General features: G+C 39.9%; 1 protein-coding gene across 2 annotated transcripts in view; it reads right to left on the minus strand.

Annotated features, from left to right (window-relative positions):
* The window catches only part of INTS4 (integrator complex subunit 4), a 116,613-nt gene that overhangs the window by 31,630 nt on the left and 65,262 nt on the right, over positions 1-19,721 (minus strand). For both annotated transcript variants that reach the window (XM_077767537.1, XM_077767538.1), the window contains exons 11-15: positions 16,591-16,796; positions 9,379-9,521; positions 6,489-6,604; positions 3,830-3,963; positions 2,177-2,334 (exon numbers count right to left, since the gene is read on the minus strand). In XM_077767537.1, the coding sequence (XP_077623663.1) occupies positions 2,177-2,334; positions 3,830-3,963; positions 6,489-6,604; positions 9,379-9,521; positions 16,591-16,796 (757 nt within the window). The remainder of the gene's footprint in view (positions 1-2,176; positions 2,335-3,829; positions 3,964-6,488; positions 6,605-9,378; positions 9,522-16,590; positions 16,797-19,721) is intronic.

Below are 19,721 nucleotides of genomic sequence, written 5' to 3' on the forward strand. Positions count from 1 at the left end.
ACCACAAGATCATGACCGGAGTCGAAGTCGGACACTTAACCAAATGAGCCACCCAGGTGCCCCTTAATGTTTATTTTTGAGAAAGAGACAGACAGAGTGTGAGCAGGAGAGGGGCAGAGGGGAGGGGGGGAAGACAGAATCTGAAGCAGGCTCCAGGTTCTTTTTTTTTTTTTTAAATGTTTTATTTCTAGGGGAGAGAGAGAGAGAGAGACAGCGTGAGCAGGGGAGGGTCAGAGAGAGAGGGAGTCACAGACTGAAACAGGCTCCAGGCTCTGGGCTGGCAGTCAGCACAGAGCCGACACGGGGCTCGAACCCACGAACCGCGAGATCATGACCCAAGCGAAAGTCGGATGCTCAACCGACTAAGCCACCCAGGCGCCCCTCCAGGTTCTGAACTATAAACACAGAGCCTGATATGGGGCTCAAACACCTGGAAGGCAAGACCATGACCTGAGCTGAAGTGGGACGCTTAACGAAATGAGCCACCCAAGCACCACAGAAAGCATCAATTTTAAAGCCAAACAAAACTAGATTCAAATATCAGTTTTGATACTTCCTAGCAAATTGCTTCACCTCCCCAAATTTCCATTTCTTCTCTTTGAAATGGTAACAATATCTAACTGCAATAATGTTTGTAAAACAGAGTGGGTCATCAATAACTACTATACCGTCTGCATTCCTTTCTGGAGAGTTCATCATCCTGGCCACCTTCTCAGAATGCACTCAAGTTAGAAACAGTGCCCAGGCCTAGGCATGGCACTAGAACAGCAACCCCACCAGCCTGGAGCCCAGCAGGACTCACCCCAGAACATGCAAGGCAGATCAACAGGTGTTTATGGAGTACCTAACAGCCAGCACAGCAGCTGATGAACAAATTAGCTTGCTTTTATGCATTCTGTACTTGTTTTAGTGCCAACAGGATAAAAACTGTCAAGAACAAAACCTAAATGTTTATTTAGGTGGGGCTGAGTCAGAAAGTAGAGCTTATTTTCCTGGGCTCAGGGCCAACAACTTCAGATAGTGGCCTTTAAAACTAATCACTCTGTTAAGAGAGCAGAAGAAAAAAAGCAAAATGTGACAGAGGCATCACTTCAGGGTCAGGAAACTTTTTTCTATAAAGGGTCAGAGAGTAAATATTTTAGCGTTTGTAGGCCATACAGGGTCTATGGTGCTACTCAACTTGGCCACAAACCTTACTTACAAAAGCAGATGGATATTGCTTTTGCTAAAGGCAAATGGATTTCAATTCTTCTCATATCATTCAGGACCTCCTAATAAGGTCTGGCAGAGTCTGTTGGTTGTTCCCCATTATCTTCCCCTTCTTCTGAGTATGAGAGCCACCAAACGTTAACAAAGCACTGGTCAGCCAGAAAAAAGACTGCATTTCCTAGCTGCTAGCAGCTACATATGGCCATGTGACTTAACTTCTGGTCAGCGGGATCCAAGTAAAATTAGAACACGCCATTTTGGGGAAGTGCCCTTAAAAGGAGGTGGGGAGGGGCACCTGGGTGGCTCAGTCAGTGGAGTGTCCAACTCTTGATTTCAGCTCAGGTCATGATCCCAGGGTTGGGGGATCGAGCTCTGTGTCAGGCTCTGCACTGAGCATGGAGCCTGCTTGAGATTCTCTCTGCCCTCCCCCCTCGTCTATCCTTTTCCCCAGCTCCTGTGCCCCCTCCCTCCCTCTAGTATATATATAAAAGAGGGTGGGGTTAGAAATGATGCCCTTCTCCTGCTTTCGTTTTTCCTGCAGCATGGAGCAGAGAGAGGATAGTCCAGAGTTTGGATCTTTAGACAGAGCCCACTTGATCCAGAAGATGGAGAAAAAATGCACCTAGGACCCTGATAACCATCTCAGCTCTGCCTTGCCTACAAAAAAGAATTAACCTTTCCTCTTGTTTAAATCACTTCTACTTTACATTTTCTGTCACCTATCCTAACTAATATACAAGGAAAGGACAATTAAAAACAGCTTCTTTTTAACGCTTTCAAGTTTTGTGCTGATCATCAATCTGGTCATGAACACAAAGAGCTTTTCTCTGAAATATGCTCACACTCCAAACGAATGCAAATATAAACAGATCATAAAACCATGTGTGAGTGTAGGCCAACACTGGCTGCAGTGCTCAGCTAAGCTGAGCAGAAGAACAGCATTAACTCTGTCGAAGGATCATCTCACCTGATGGTGAGCTCCAGCAGCTCCTGGGCTCCCTGCGGGTCCAGGTGCTGAAGACTGTAGACCCTTTCTAGGCTCTGCTGCAGGAACTGATGGGAAGGGTCCTCATGAGGTGTGATATTGGCCGAAACAGCCGATGACACTAGTTTTCTACCTGGTAACTAAGCAAACATAGTGGTGTTATAGCGCCATCAAATTCTGTGGCTCAGTGTCTGGTAATACACAGAAACAAGAAAAAAAACGTGAGTCAAATACAGGAAAGGAAAAACAGGGGAGATAATTCTGTAAGCAATCTTTCTCTCATTCCTTAGGCTCAGTGGGAGAAAAGGAAAGAAGAAAACTAATAGGATCTATACAATATAATCACAAGCAGCAAGAAGCAAAGAAAAGAATGGTAGAGTATTATTTTCTCTTGCTAACTGAAATAAATCGGCTAACCATAGAAATGGGACTAAAAAATCAGTCTGTTGTCACATTTATTTATTTATTTTAATATTTTGTTTATTTCTGAGAGAGAGAGAGAGACAGCATGAGCAGGGGAGGGTCAGAGAGAGAGGGAGACACAGAATCTGAAACAGGCTCCAGAGTCTGAGCTAGCTGTCAGCAAAGAGCCCGATGCGGGGCTCGAACCCATGAACCGTGAGATCATGACCTGAGCTGAAGTCAGACGCTCAACCGACTGAGCCACCCAGGCGCCCCTGTCACATTTATTTTTAAACTTCATTTGATCTTTCACTTCATAGGAAAATGAAGATTTACTTCCAAATAAATTTATAAAGTATGCTTTAAAAATGTTTTATATGATGGTAATTATAATTCTTGTTCTTTCTTACTGCTAGTTACCCTTCAAGAAAGGGACGGGGAGAGCAAAAAGGATTTCACTTTTAATTTTGTAACTTATAGACAGTTCAGATTTTCTAACCACATACATATATTATTTGAAATAAAGTCATTTAGAGTCACCTAAACAAGGATGAATTAACACAAATCAAGAGCTCAGATGGGGTGCCTGGGTGGCTCAGTCGGTTGGACGTCCGACTTTGGCTCGGGTCATGATCTCATGGTCCGTGGGTTCGAGCCCCGCATTGGGCTCTGAGCAGACAGCTTCAGATTCTTTGTGTCTCCCTCTCACTGACCCTCCCCAGCTCATGCTCTGTCTCTGTCGGTCTCTCAATAATAAACATAAACAAACAAAAAAAAGCTCAGAAAAGTGCCTGCACGGTTAGCATTCAATAATTATTTGCCATTATAATTATGGTTAATTAAAAAAAATTTCTTTCTGTAACTCTAGGTTTAAAAAAAACCAAAGTTTTATTATTAAAAAATAAAGTTGTTGAGAATTAGTTTTATGTAATTCTTAAAATGTTACACAATCTAATCCTTGGTCTAAAATATACTCTTCCAGACGCCTGTTTCCTGCCTAACATAACATGATCACTTGAGTTAGACATTTAGAATATGGGACATTTAGAATATGAATCTTCTTAAAAAGGGGTACAGAAGCAAAAGTACAAAACAGTGGGAGAGAGCCAATTCAGAAAGAGAATGAATGAACGAACATGTTTTCAGAGAAAATAGTCTGCTTTCAGCTATTTGACAACCACAAAGGTCCAGAGATCAAAAACCCAAAAATGACAAAAGCTATTTTCAACATACCCTTAAGGCAGGAACAAGATGAGAAAGGCTGTCTCGGAGGTAGGCATAGTGCCTGAAGGTATGATCTGAGAACAATGCTGGCATTGTTGGACAGGTTTTAGCAGCATTAAAAATAAGAACCAAAACTGCAATGTCTGATGCATGAGTGGGTTAAGGAAAACTGGAGATATAAAAGGTTGAGCTCTGCCAAAATCCGGTGTCCCCATTTCCTGCCCCCAAAAGTCCAATTAAATGACAATTTTCTAACAAACAAATGCAAATTTAAACAAAGAGATACATTACCCAACTCAGAATTACCCCAATTACCACCCCAATTACCAAAGGTTTTTTTAAAATAATGCCTGAGGCTGCTGAGAATACTAACAAATAGGAACTTTCAGTACACAGCCCACTAAAGTACATTCTGGCACAATCCCTTTGGATAATAATTTCGCACTAGACAGTAAAAGCTTTTTGAATGTTGAGTAACTCTATATCTCAAATTTTATTCTAATAATTACGTAGTACAGAATCATTTATAATAGCAAATAATATAATAGCAAATAATCAGAAACAAGAAGAATGACTCTACATCTTGTATTTCATCCACTTGATGGAGTATTACACAATCATTAAAAATTATATTTATGGGGATACCTGGGTAGCTCAGTCTATTAGGCATTTGACTCTTGATTTCAGCTCAGGTCACAACCTCACACTTCCCGAGTTTGGGCTCCTTATCCAGCTCCCGCTAACAGCCAGGAGCCTGCTTCAGCCTGCTTGAGATTTCCTCCCTCCCTCCCTCCCTCCCTCCCTCCCTTCCTTCCTCCCTTCCTCCCTTCCTCCCTCCCTCCCTTCCTTCCTTCCTTTCTTTCTCTCTCTCTCTCTCTCCCCAACTTGTCCTCTCCCAAAAATGAACTTATAAAAGAAAAAGAAAAACATTTTTTTTTATGAAGAATGCATAAATTCTTCTGTATCACAAGCATTTTGACATAAGTGAAAAAAAGCAGGCTCTAACAGAGATAGAGGATATGATAGTAGCCATCTATTATCAGATATTTGATGATGAGATAAACTATCTAAAAAATAACACCAAAATCCCAACCCCAAGGCTTAAAAAAGGAAGAAAGAAATACACCAAAATACTAATGGTCAATTATTCTAATAGGACTTCGGTTAAGGATGAAGTTTCTTCTTTCAACTTTGTGGATTTTTTTCCTCTGCATATTACTTTTATAACAAAGGGAAAATCGGAAGTTAAAAGATAAACATAGTCTCTAATCTTCTGTATGTATCCCTATAAAAGTGCCTGCTATTTGCCTACCCAATATCCATTCTTCCTTGCTAACAGAACATTCATTGTACTCCGAATATCCTCTAGCTTTCTGCTCAGAACCTGGAACCTGACCTAACTGAAGCTCTGGCTGCAATGCTGGACAACTGAAAATGGCAGAAGAGAAAGACAGAAGCAGCTAGGATCAGTAAGATAATGTAGAGCTGCTACACCAGCACTAGACTATGTGCTTCCAGATTTCTTTTACCTTGAAGAAAAGTAAATATCATAACCTGTTTAAGCTACACTTGAGGGCAATCTCTTTTACTTACAGCCAAACATATTTCCTAAATAACACAATCTTCCAACTATGCAGGAAAATATCTTAACATAACAGATTTTCAAAAAAGTTTTTTTTTTTTTTTCAATGTAAAAGGGCCTTCAGATTTTAGAGCACTTCAATACATCATGTGTAATTCGTAGTAACACATAGCCCATAGCCTCTCTGATGAGCTGAATTTCAAACAGCTATAGTATTGCATCTTTAGAGGTAAGGTCTGGGATGTACCTTTCTCAGTGGTAACACAAAGTTAGGCACTGGTTAGTACATCAATTAAACAGATTGTTAAAAATGTCTCCAGACACACTGTTAAAATAAACAAACAGAATTAAGAGAGAATATAATAGCCAACTTACAAAAGCAAGTAAGTATTTGGCTGCTCTCTATCTCCATAAATAACCCCCAAATCTCACCAAGAATCCACTAGAGAGGGAAAAGAACCCTCAGAGAGCGTGGATGCACCAATGTAAAGGTATTCCTATTATTGGAAAACACCTGCATGACATGCTGCCCCTGGCTATCATAATCCTACTGAACTTGTATCAGAGGCAAAGGAATCCTGCAGCCTCGCTCATCCCATGCCCTCCTCAGGCTGCAGATTAAGTTAAACATGGAGTAATACAAGGGGAAAGTTCATAGGTTTTAAAACCAAAGATGTCAGGCTTTGAATCCCACATTCGCTGCTTGGAGAGTTATTTAGACTTTCTAACCCTCAGTCTCCTCATCTATAAACTGGGAATAATACCTTTTCCCACGGATGTTTAGAAAATCAGTACTAAATGTGTAAGGCATGAAATGGTGTGTGGAATATAGCAGAGGCTCAATAAATGGTAAAAAAAATAAGTAAATAACAATGATAATAATTATAGTAGCAGCAGCAATAAATAGCAAATGTGAATTACTCTGAAAACACGAATGAAAGCTAAGAATAATAACTATCAGGCTCCCTCAGGATATACTCTTACCTAAAAGATGTGAAAAAAATTAAACTTGGACGCCCCACCCCAAGTTACACTGCAGAACATCCCCACCACATCAGCAGAGCCTGTCCTAAGCACAGAGGATACAAGCTGGATCATCCATGTCTGGTTCAGCTGTGTCAAAAAACGGATGAGTGCTCAGGAGCTCTGGCACCAAGGGAAGCACCAGGGTTGGATGCCGGCTTCCCAGAAACTTCAAGCATCTGAAACAAACAAAATGAGAGCCCACCTTAACAACTTAATAAATGCTTTAAGAAGAACTGGGGATTGGAATCAGAAAACCTGATTTGGAATTGCAAATTCCCAACCATCTACTTTTGTTACCTCTATGACCTCAGATAAGACATTCAATTACTCTGGAACTCGGTTAACTCATCTAAAAGAATTGCTATTTTGAAAAATAAAGGGCCAGTATGGCATAAATCATTGCTGGTTATTTAACCAGCAGCCATTTTCCCCATCTACCTTGCCAAGAAAACCCTGACTTTCCTCAGGTATCAGGTAGGTGCTCAGAGAAGGTAGGCCCAGCCCAAGGACTCAAACTGGTCCAACTCATCATGGCAATCCCACTCCCATTTTCCAATGACTGCTCTGCAGGTAGTAAAGTAACCTGTTTCTGGTCAAAGGAGTAAGAAGGGAAGTCTGGTTGGGAACTTCTCAGGAATGTTCTCCTAATCAACTAAAAAGAGAACTTCATAAGAAGGCATACCTTTTCCTTTCTGCCTTAAGATACTATCTTATGAGGCAGCCTATCTTGCAACTAATGAGAAGAAAGCCAAGGGAACGGCAGAGAAATCAACCAGAGTACTAACCCTGTTAAGCTGCTGAATGACCAATCCTAAAACCAATTTTCTGACTTGTCATGCCAAAAAATTAGACCTTATTCTTTAAGCCACTTTCAATCAGATTTTCTATTATAGAAACACAAAAACATTCTAACTGATATCCTGGTATCTTGGAATCGGAAGAGACCTGATCTGAAACATGAAAATTAATAACTACGTGGCTTTGGATGGTAAGTTTCCTACTACAAAATGGGATAAAAATCATTACCTCATACAGTTGATATAAGGATTAAATGAGATAATTAATAAGAAGTACTTAGCAAAGTGTCACATAGTAAGAACTCAATTAGCTATTATTAAGCAGCTATTAGTTAACTATTAAGACTACAAGAAAACACTTTATAAACTATAAAGAACTACGTATGCACTGATAGTTACGCATTTTTATTATTTTTTTTTAACGTTCTGATTTAGAAGGTGGGCTGAATTTAAAAGAAATACAAATCCTTATTTCTATTCTTGTGGAGTTTATGATCCAGCTACAAAGATGATAAATAATCCAAGTTAATGAACTACCAAATGAATGATATTCTGCTTTCTACCTGTCAAAAGTAGAAGAGATCACCATGATAGAGAAGGTTTCACAAAGGAGATGGGACTTGACCAGGGACTGGAGAATAGGTAGACCGGTAACAGAAAACAAACACCATGAACAAATTCATGGATATATGCAGTATGATAGGTATCCCATTTCAAATGCTTGATATTTTTAGGAAACTACACTTTTCCCCAGTTCTGCTTTTCTTCTTATGTGAAAAGAACTTAATGCACTAATTTCCTGAACTCTCTCAACCTTTTTTCACTGTGTTTTAGGGGACATTGTAAATTTTATAGTTTGGCCTCCAGGTCACACTCCTTTATTTGATTTCCTTTTCTATTTGGATCTGCCAACCACCTGGGCCTCTCTAAAACTGGACTTCAATTCTGACCTGTAACATTTTTTCTGTCTCATCCACTTCCCCATCTACATATTTCCTACTTCTCACCCTTCCTGGTATTTGAAGGCTAGGTCTCTGAATTGAATCTGTTCATAACTCTCCACAGCACCTAATACAGTAACTGGATTATATCAACAGAATAAAATACCTTCTTCAAAACTTTCATTTATCTATCTTTAAAAATGCCTTTAAAACATGCCACTGCGACTATTCCTTTACTCTCTTATCACATTCTTTTTGATATTCCTAAGTAAAGTCATCATTCACGGAAAGAGATGAAAATTCAAATAATAATGAACAGGTAACTTAAAAATCTTTTGGAGCACTATAAAAGGTGAAAAGAGCTTTCTGTCTACATCACCCAATAAAGACAGTCTTCTATAAATATTCTGGTGAATAATCCCATATTTTATGTTAAGGCAAGTTCTGTGTCACCACAGAACCACAGATACTAACACAGGTGTTTTTCCCCATGACAACCCCTACACCCCAAATGACTGAGCATTCCTTGAAGGTTTCCCTGGTATTTTCAGTTTTTTATATATCTTACAAGTACCTGATCTGACCCAGTTTTTCTATTTTTAGTAACAAATTTTTCTGAAAAATCAGTAAGTTATACCATTAGAGTGATCTCATCACAAAAGCTCACTTATGTGGGATATATTCTATCATAAACATATGCAAGTAGTTCTTCAAACAGCAATTTATGAACAATGTTAAATTTGACTCTAGTTAGTAAAGGTAGAGGTAACCAAGGGGAAAAAATGATAGTAATTTTCCATCTGTAGACAAAGTGCCAAGTCCTGTATCTAATCTCTATAATTATGGCTGTGATCTTGTAAAAAATGCAAAATAGACAAAGAAGTGGTTAACACTATATAGGAGAAAAAGGAATCTAATCAACTCATCTCTGTACCTCTAACACCTACCACAGGACTTGGCACATGATAAGTATATGGTAGCAGGCACATATTATCTGCTAGGTAGATGGATGGACAAAAAAATAAATAATCTAAAATGTGATATTCAATTTAGGAATCAGACTCGAGTGTTCAGTTTAAGTTGAATCAGATTTCTAAATTGAAGGCAAAACTGAGAGCCACACTCTCAATCTATGAGCCACTGAATCTATGTCAATACTGTACATTTACCACATTATTGGACTCAGTGAACAAATGAGCAAAAAGTCCTTACTTCCATATGGAGTCCCTATCAGTGGGGTACTTGGTTAGATTTTTCAGCAGCTCCACCAGTGCGAGATGAATCCCTTCTTTGGTTGAAACATTAGTACAGCATAAAAGTTCATGAAGAGCCTCTCGAATGTCTCTGGATGAATCCTTTAAAAAAAGATCATAATAAAAGCAGTCACTGTGGATTAGCTATTATGGCAGAGTGTACAAGTTACAATGGGACTAGGGGGTAAAGAGTCTCTCGATTTTCTGGGAGGGGAGGGGCTAGCAGTTGAGAAGACTTCACAGAAGAAGTAATGAACTGAAATCTGAAGAATTCATTCACTAGTTCATTCATTCATATAAATTCAACATTTACTTAGTACTTATTAGTCAGACATTTATCAAGCATCCACTATGTACACCAAGTACTAGGGATACAGCATCAACTGAAATCAAATCTCTGCTTTCAGGAGCTTCATTCTAGTGAAAAGACAAAAATAAATAACTATATACGTCAGATAGTGGTATGTACTCTGGAGAAACTATAAAGCAAGTTCAAGGTAAGAATATTCAGATGGGTGGGATATTTTACATAGAATAATGAAAGGAAGCAGCAAACATAAAGACCATGAAGTGGAAGCATGTATGAAAAATAGCAAGAAAGCCCATGTGGCTAAAGCAGAGTAAATATAAAGAGAATACTACAAGATGATGTTAGAGAAATGGCCTCTTCCATCCCAACACCTCACTAAAATAATTGGAAAAGGTCACCAACAACTTCCTCATGCTAAAAAAAAATGTACACATATCAGTTCTATTCTTCTTGGCTATCTCCATACCATTTGTTGGCAATTCTTCAAAACTTTTTAATGTAGACAATTTGAAACATATACAAAAGTAGAGATAATAAATCCCTGTTTCAACATTTAACTCATAGCAATCTTGTTTCATCTATACCTTTACCCACTCTTCCCAGATTGCTTTGAAACCAGAGAAATCATATCATTTCATATGTACACATTTCCATAAATATTTTTAAATGATTCCTATTAATTTATATTAGAGTGTGTATGCGTGCGTGCATAAGCTGGCGAGAGGGGAAGAGGGAGAGAGAATCTTAAGCAGACTCCATACTCGGAGCAGTGCTGATGGGGGTCGATTCCACGACCCTGGTATCATGACTTGAGCCAAAATCAAGAGTAGGATAAAAACAGAGAGGGAAGCAAACCATAAAATAGACACTTAAATACAGAGAACAAACTGAGGGTTGCTGGAAGGGAGGTCAGTGGGCAGATAGGCAAAATGTGTGATAAGCATTAATGAGGGCACTTGTTGGGATAAGCACTGAATGTTACAGGTAAGTGATGATGAATCAATGGGTTCTATTCCTAAAACCAATACTACACTGTATGTTAACTAACCTGAATTTAAAAAAAAAAAAAAAAAGAGTCCAATGCTCAAATGACTAAGCCACCTAGGTACCTCGATTCCTTACCTTAAAAAAACCACAAAACCAATAATATCATGCCTAAAAATTTAATAATTCTTTAAGATCAAATATCCAGCCAATACTCAAATTTCTCTGACTTAAAAAGTTTTGATTATTCTGGTTAGGATTCAAAGGTTCACATATTACAGCTGGGTAATATGTTCCTTAAGCACCTTTTTTCTTTTTTTTTTTTTTTACATTTTTTTAAAATTTTATATTTGGGAGAAAGAGAGAGAAACAGACTGAGCATGGGCAGGGGGAAGCAGAGAGAAAAGGAGACCCCGAATCCAAAGCAGGCTCCAGGCTCTGAGCTGTCAGCAGAGCCTGAAGAGGGGCTTGAACTCAGGAGCAGTGAGGTCATGACCTGAGCCAAAGGAATGAGCCACCTAAGTGCCCCATTAAGCATCTTTTAATATGTAAAATACCTCACATTCCCCCCTCCCCCCCTGTAATTTCTTCCCTCTATATCCTGTGACTATAGTTACATTTAGAGTCTTGATCAGATTCACATTGTTTTTCTTATAAGACCACTTCATGGGTGGTAAGGTGTGCTTCCCTCAGGAACTATGAACTCCCTTTCTCCTTTGTGATGTTAGTAACCACAGGTAATCACTGCCTCAATTACTAATTCATTAAAGTTGTAAAACAATGATATACAAATCCTATCATTCTTCTTTACTTATTAACTGGAAAACTTCTATAAAGAGAAACTTCCCAGGGCGCCTGGGTGGCTCAGTCCGTTAAGTGTCTGACTTTGGCTTAGGTCATGATCTCACAGTTCCTGAGTTCAAGCCCTGTGTGGGGCTTTCTGCCTACAGGTCAGAGCCTGGAGCCTGCTTCAGATTCTGTGTCTCCCTCTCTCTCCGCCCCTCCCCTGCTAGTGCGCTCTCTCTGACTCAAAAATAAACATAAAAAAGGTAACAAAAAAATACATATAAGAAAAAAAGAGAAACTTCCTTCATCGACTAGCTGATTATCATGAAGTTCAGTTTGTATAGGAAAAGGAAAGATTAATGCTTGATTCCTTAATTTACAAGTTTCCAAAATAATAAATTGATACTATTACTTATTATTATTATCAGAATCTTCTAAAGATAACTAATGCAGTGCTTATTTGCCACTTTATTTTCTTTGCTTAAGTATTGTTTAAATCTTTTGCTGATTTTGAAATTGGATAGTTTGCTTTATTATTCAATTTTGAGAATTCTTTATATATTCTTTACCAGATATGTGTTTTACAAATATTTTCTCCCAGTCTGTGGTATGTTTCGTCAAAAACAGGTTTTTCCTTTGGCTTAGAAAAAAAGAAATTTACTGTCTCGGTTCTGGAGGCCTGAAGTTCAGAATTAAGGTATGAGCAAGTCTGACTCCTTCTGAGGCTGTGAAGGAGACTGTGGGCCAGGCCTCTCCAGCTTCTGGTAGCCCTGGCTTTCCTTGCCTTATAGACGGCATTCTCTCTGCCTTCACATCTCCTTTACTCTGCGCATGTTTCTGTTTCCAAGTCCACCCACCCCTTTTTTTGTAGTTTATATATTAAAGGCATTATATATGTTTGATCTGATCCTATTATTTCTTTATTATAGTAAAATAAACACAACATAAAATTTACCATTTTTAAAATGTTTTTCATTTACTTTTGACATAGACAGAGACAGAGCGTGAGCAGGGAGGGGAGAGGCAGAGAGAGACGGAAACACAGAATCTGAAGCAGGCTGCAGGCTCCAGGCTCCAAGCTGTCAGCACAGAGCCCAATGCGGGCCTTGAACTCTAGAACCGTAAGATCAAGACCTGAGCTGAAGTTGGCTGCTTAACTGACTGAGCCACCCACGTGCCCCTAAAATTTACCATTTTAAGTCAACATACATTTTAAGTGTATAGTTCTACAGCATTAAATACATTTACATTGTTGTGCTGTCTTTATAATTAAAAGTGTCTTTCTGAAGAGCTTTAAAATTTTGATAAAGTCAAATTTATCTAGCTATTTATCTTACTGATTAAGTTTTTGGTGTCATAGCTAAGAAATCTGAGTCTAATCCAAGGTCACAAATATTTTCTCCTAAAAGTTTTATAGTATTAACTTTTACTTAATACATGAAATAAATCAAGTTAAAACATGTAAAGGCTATATCTGCATCCACATAGCAAAATCTAAGAATCACAGAACTCTTCTCCAAAGCTAGGTTGGAAACATGCCTTCTTTATTCTCCAGGAACCCTCTTTCAGGTCTCTCGATTCTTCTTCATTCCGTAGAGTTATCCGGACCAGCTTCTTAATAAGCACATCTGACCATGTCGTTGCTCTATTTAGGAACCTCCTTTGGCTTCCCCACACCTCTTGGGCAGAACTCAGGCTCCCCAGCACTGCATACAAAGTCCTTCAAAATCAGTTCCCTGCCCATTTCTCGCTCAGAGCCATGTGAACTTCTCAAAATCCTTGTCCATGCTGTGCCATTTCAGCCTTCCCAGGCTTCATCTGCAGCCATATGCTATTGCTCTGGATAGAATGTCATTCCTTAGCTTACTCTTGATACTATCTTTTTTTTTTTAATGTTTATTATTATTGAGACAGAGAGAAACACAGCATGAATGAGGGAGGGGCAGAGAGAGAGGGAGACACAGAATCGGAAACAGGCTCCAGGCTCTGAGCTGTCAGCCCAGAGCCCGATGCGGGGCTTGAACCCACAAACTGTGAGATCATGACCTGAGCTGAAGTTGGACAGACGCTCAACTGACTGAGCCATCCAGGCGCCCCGATAGTATCTTGTACTGCTGCCTTCTCTATAAAACTGTGAGCATCTCAGAGGTAAGAACTCGTACTGTCTACTTTTACATACTCACAGAACCTAGCACAGAGCCCAGCTCCGTAAAAAATAAATCAGGAAATGTTTCCTGAATGGCTTTATCAATATTATGAGCTACTAACATGCCAAGCATTTTACATGAATTCTCTTTCAATTCTCATAAGAAACAAATGAATATGTGGAATTATCCTCACTTTATACATGAGAAAACGAAGGACCGGAGAGAATAAATATTTTGTCCAAAGTCACAAAGCTGGTAGGACACCCTGAATAACTTTCAGGTGTTCTTCCCTTAATAGGATTTTCTTTTTTAAGTTCATTTGTTTTGAGAAAGAGAGAGAGAGAGAGTGTGTACAAGTGGGGAAGGGGCAGAAAAAGGGAGAGACAGAACCGCGAGCAGGCTCTGCACGGACAGTGATGTGGGGTCTGAACTCACAAACCGTGAGATCATGACCTGAGCTACAATCAAGAGTCAGAGCTTACAGCTTGCAAGTGAGCCACCCAGGCGCCCTGCCTAATATGATTTTCAAACTCTGCAAGAGCTGGTCCCGTCCACCCCTCCAGGCCTAGCCTCATACCATACACTAAATGCTCTTTGCTGCAGCCAGGCTCTCTCTTGGTCCCTCCACTGCCTACCTTCTGCCTACCAGTTTCTAGACTTGCCACTCCTCTGCCTGGAATATCCTTACACCTCACACTCCTAATTCTTCCTGCCACGTGAGAGCCTAATTCCTTATTCAGAGATCGGCTTCAGAAGCTTCCCTGATTGCTGCACTCCCTTAGACCCTACAGACCAAGTGCTTCTATGACATACTCCCATGGGACCTCACTCCTTTCTGTCATGAGCTCCTCACTCAGCTTATTACTACACCTTCATTGTGTCCTGTCTGTCTACCTCCCTCATACCTAAATTATAAGGTCCACAAGAACAGCACCATGGTTCCTGCTCACTACTGTATCCTCCTTAATACAGTGCCTGGCAGATAATAGGTGGTTAATAAAAACAAAACAACAGCAGCAACAAAAACAAACAAACAAACAAAAAAACAAACCCAAGTGAAAAGGAAAGAACAAACACAGAGATTGACAGGTTGATTCCAATCTGTCTGGTTCTACATGCTGTGAACTTAGCCATTAGACACAGTGCTTCCGATACGGACAAATCCTCACCACTGACAGAAGGCAGCTATACCGATATATTGGAAAAACTATATTCAAAGTAATAAAACAATTTTGACTGTGTTTCCTAAGAAATTCCTAGTTATACAGCTGAGCTGTGCAGAGTCATTCTAGAACATGTTTACTAAGCATCCACTATGTGTAAGTTACCACAATGAACCCTGAAAGGAATACGGTAAAGAGTACAACATGCCTGGAACTGCCTGGCATCTAGCAAACACGTCCTGAGCATCTACTTGTGTCAGACACCGCACCGCGCTAGAAATAAAAAAAAGAAAGAAGCCAGGATCCTGCCCCCTTAAGAAGCTCTCAGTCTTGTGAAATAAAGAATTAAATGATCAAAAAACACCCAAACCTATGCTAAACACAGGATGACATGGGAGTACAAAGGAGTGTTACTTAACCCACTTGCGGTGTGGCTGGTTAGGAAATATGCTGCCTAATGTAGATCCTGAGAGTAACCAGAAGTCTACTACATGAGAAGTGGCTAAAAAGGGAAAAGAAAAGCGGCAGTTTTTGCATGCAGAGGAGGAAAACTTACAGTGAAAGAAAATGGTGAGAAAAAGCATACTGATTAGGGGTGACTCCAGTATAAAGTTCAAGATGAGGAACTGCGGGAAAGAATGCAAAAAAGGAAAGGCGGGCTAGGTTGCAGCGCCCTCCCTGGAGAACAAAGCACAGAATGCCAGCCTGTCTTCTTAGGAAAAAAACACGTGAAAAACTATAAATACAGACTTATAATTCAGGAAAGATCTTACCAGAAGTGCTGAGCAACTGAGAAAATTGATAGGACACTTCAAAATCAAAGCACCCAATCCATTTTCTGAAGTACGTTGCAGAAATCTGTAACAAGTGCTAATGACCACATCCAATAGCTCTCCCTTTCACAGTTTCTGAAAGACCATAACCAAACTGAACCAAACCAGAAAAGAAACCCAGAGGCCAAATCTCATTTATTAGTATTTTGAAAAACTTCAATACTCACAAATAAAATCCCAATACTTTAGAAAAATAATTCAAGAACCACAGAGAGCTGTACAGCCTGGGAGGCTAATCTGTGTTCATATCCTGGCACAGCTACTTATGAGCTCTGTGACCTCAAATAAGGTTACTTTCTTCTCTGTAAAACTCCAGGGTTGAATGAGTCAATTCCCTAAGATCTGTTTCTGCTTTAACATCATATGATTCACTAGAAGAATTAAATCAAATCAACGGCTGAAAAGAATTCTTCATTATTTAGCCCCTGCCCAAATTATCTGTAACCACTTCTCTCCCCACTTCTATCACTTCAGCTCTAGGCTACTTCACAGTGAATTCCTTTTAATTCCTCACATGCATCATACTCACTCTTACCTCTGGATCCGTGGGCACTGCTCCCCTTGGTGACCTTCCAACCTACCACCAAGGGTGTCATCCCTTCCTAAGAAAAGGTCTCACCAAGTCCTCCTCCTGCAAGTTTCCACTCCAGCAGTCCTTCGTCCTTCCCCACCTCCCAACCTTACCTCAGACAATTCTGATCACATCCTGTCAGTATCGTGAGGGAACCCTGTGCTTTCCCAAGCACAGCAATACTAAGCTTCCTTTGAGTGTGCTGTTTAACAGCGAGTCCTCTGCACCTTGGTAGAGCTGTGTGCTAAGAAGGCAGAACCGCATGGCCTATATACTACGGCATCACCAGTACCTAACACAAAGCCTGGTTTAAAAAAAAAATAAAGTGGCACTCAGTAGTCACTGGTGAAGAAATGAGTAACAAACTAAAGACTCACCTCTAACACAGCCAGGACAGTGTCAAGCTGATCCTCTCGGAGGGTGATATTGTTAGAGATTTTTCTCATGGTGTGTATGGACTGCAGACGTACTTCCTCAATTTCATCATTAAACATGTCGACCAGAAAATCAAGGCACTTCTCAGCAAAAGAGGGGGAAGATTGGGCCAGCATGCAGAGGGCCTCCACAGCAGCAATGCGGACCTCTACAGAACAGAGGACAAATAAAACCGCACATCTGGTTAAGAGCCATGGGACGAGTCCAAGGATTCCTGCTCATTCAGGTTCGTCTTTCGCTTTCTACTCCTCTCACTTGACAAACTCTCTCTGGAAGATCTCTTCCAGGCCCACAGATTCGGCTACCACCTTCACAGTGACCTAAGAACAAGGACTTTGGTGTCAAAGGGACTAAGGTTTAGATTCTGACTCTGGAAACATGTGATCCAGTCATACATCTGTCTCCATTAATTGAATTTCTTCAAAACTAAGTTCTTATTTAACTCAGTACTCCAATCACAGTGCTCCACTGGGTACTTTTTTAAAAAAGCAGATTTTATATAATTACATTAGGATTAAAACAGACTAGATCTCATTTTCGCATTTTAGAAGTTAAGATTCAGCAAAGTGAATTAACGTGCCTTAAAGTAAGAGTGCAGATAAGACTAGTGCCCAGGTCTGCTGATTCGAGACTAGCATCATACAGTGGCTAAGGATACGTGCTTTAGAATGAGAAAGGTCACACAGTGAATTGTGAAGAGTAATGCCTCCGTTAACTTGGAGGGAGATCTTGAATAACTAACTTCCAAACATCTTGTTTTTTTCATCTTAACCAGAGCTAATACTCATTTCTTTACAAAGTAGTTACAAGGTCTAGATGACATAATACAGGCAAAGCATATATTTATGCTTGACATATTTTAAAAGCTTAGTAGATATCAGCTACAGCATAGGTATGGGTCTTATAAGCACCCTGAGAACAGAGGCATGTCTTCTCTTTGTATGCCCTGAACATGTAACAGTGAGGCCACTAAATTCAGGAAGCCCCTCATTTGTCCACTAGTAATGTTCCCTGAATATGTACTACATGCCAGGCCAAGTGTCAGGACACAGAGATGAGAGACGAGTAAGCTACAGACAATGCTCTCAAGACTTCATACGTGCTTCTTTTGTTCCTGGTTGCCACATGGTTCTGCAACAAAATGTACAGTTTCAAAAAAGAAAGAAAGAAAAACCCACTCAAATTGTGGTTAAAACTCACAAATGTAATTTGTTTTTGTATAAGAAAGGTTTTATAGACACTTTAAAAGCAAAGTTACTACATTAAAGGGAGAGGACTCAGATTGTTCTTGGTAGTTATGAATTCTTCCTTTCATCAGAAGGGAAGGATTTACTACACTTCATTATAATGTAATTTAAACATGAAATTGCTAATAATTACAAAGAAAGCCAGAGGTGGACCCAGATCTGTTAACTGTGGGCTCTTCTGCCTAGGGCTTTACCCATTATACCACATAAATCACATGTAACTCTCATAAATCCACAAAGAGAATCACAGAGACTTCTGATCAGTACAGACCTGAGCTGATGCCAATTCCAAACAGAAGCAAAGAAACTTGGTGTTTCTTTATATGCACAGTCTGGTAAATTAACAATTTCTACTAGACTTTTTGGAATGTTGAAACGCGTTACAATCTTGGGACACCTGGGTGGCTCAGTCAGTAAGCAACTGACATTTGACTTCGGCTTCAGGTCATGATTCTGGGGCTGTGGATCAAGCTCTGCACTGGGCTCCATGTTGAGTGTGGACACTGCTTGAGTCAGTCAGTCTCTCTCTCTCTCTCTCTCCCCGCCCCCCCCNTAATCAGATCCTGGCTTTGCTACTTAATTAGCTTTGTGTTTAGTACTGAAGACACAAAGAAGAACAAGAAAGAGATGGTCTCCTAGGGCATACAGACAAGAATAGTTAATTGCGTTACAAAGTGATGAGTAGAAAGTGATGAGTGGTACAATGAAAAGGAGAGGGAGTGTAAGAAAATACAAAAGAGGTATGTAGCCCACTCAATAGGTTCAGAAGCAACTTTCTGAAACAAGTGACCTCTAAAACAATACCTAAGGGAGTTACTAAGCCCAAAGAAAGGAATAAGGCCTAAGTAAAGGAACCAGATAAACAAAGGCCCAAATGAGGAGAACAACAAAATGAGAGGAATAAAAATATATGTGATGGGGTNCAGCATAGGTATGGGTCTTATAAGCACCCTGAGAACAGAGGCATGTCTTCTCTTTGTATGCCCTGAACATGTAACAGTGAGGCCACTAAATTCAGGAAGCCCCTCATTTGTCCACTAGTAATGTTCCCTGAATATGTACTACATGCCAGGCCAAGTGTCAGGACACAGAGATGAGAGACGAGTAAGCTACAGACAATGCTCTCAAGACTTCATACGTGCTTCTTTTGTTCCTGGTTGCCACATGGTTCTGCAACAAAATGTACAGTTTCAAAAAAGAAAGAAAGAAAAACCCACTCAAATTGTGGTTAAAACTCACAAATGTAATTTGTTTTTGTATAAGAAAGGTTTTATAGACACTTTAAAAGCAAAGTTACTACATTAAAGGGAGAGGACTCAGATTGTTCTTGGTAGTTATGAATTCTTCCTTTCATCAGAAGGGAAGGATTTACTACACTTCATTATAATGTAATTTAAACATGAAATTGCTAATAATTACAAAGAAAGCCAGAGGTGGACCCAGATCTGTTAACTGTGGGCTCTTCTGCCTAGGGCTTTACCCATTATACCACATAAATCACATGTAACTCTCATAAATCCACAAAGAGAATCACAGAGACTTCTGATCAGTACAGACCTGAGCTGATGCCAATTCCAAACAGAAGCAAAGAAACTTGGTGTTTCTTTATATGCACAGTCTGGTAAATTAACAATTTCTACTAGACTTTTTGGAATGTTGAAACGCGTTACAATCTTGGGACACCTGGGTGGCTCAGTCAGTAAGCAACTGACATTTGACTTCGGCTTCAGGTCATGATTCTGGGGCTGTGGATCAAGCTCTGCACTGGGCTCCATGTTGAGTGTGGACACTGCTTGAGTCAGTCAGTCTCTCTCTCTCTCTCTCTC

Source organism: Crocuta crocuta, unplaced genomic scaffold (assembly GCF_008692635.1).
Source record: "Crocuta crocuta isolate KB4526 unplaced genomic scaffold, BGI_CrCroc_1.0 scaffold561, whole genome shotgun sequence".
In the NCBI taxonomy this organism is placed as follows: Eukaryota; Metazoa; Chordata; class Mammalia; order Carnivora; family Hyaenidae; genus Crocuta; species Crocuta crocuta.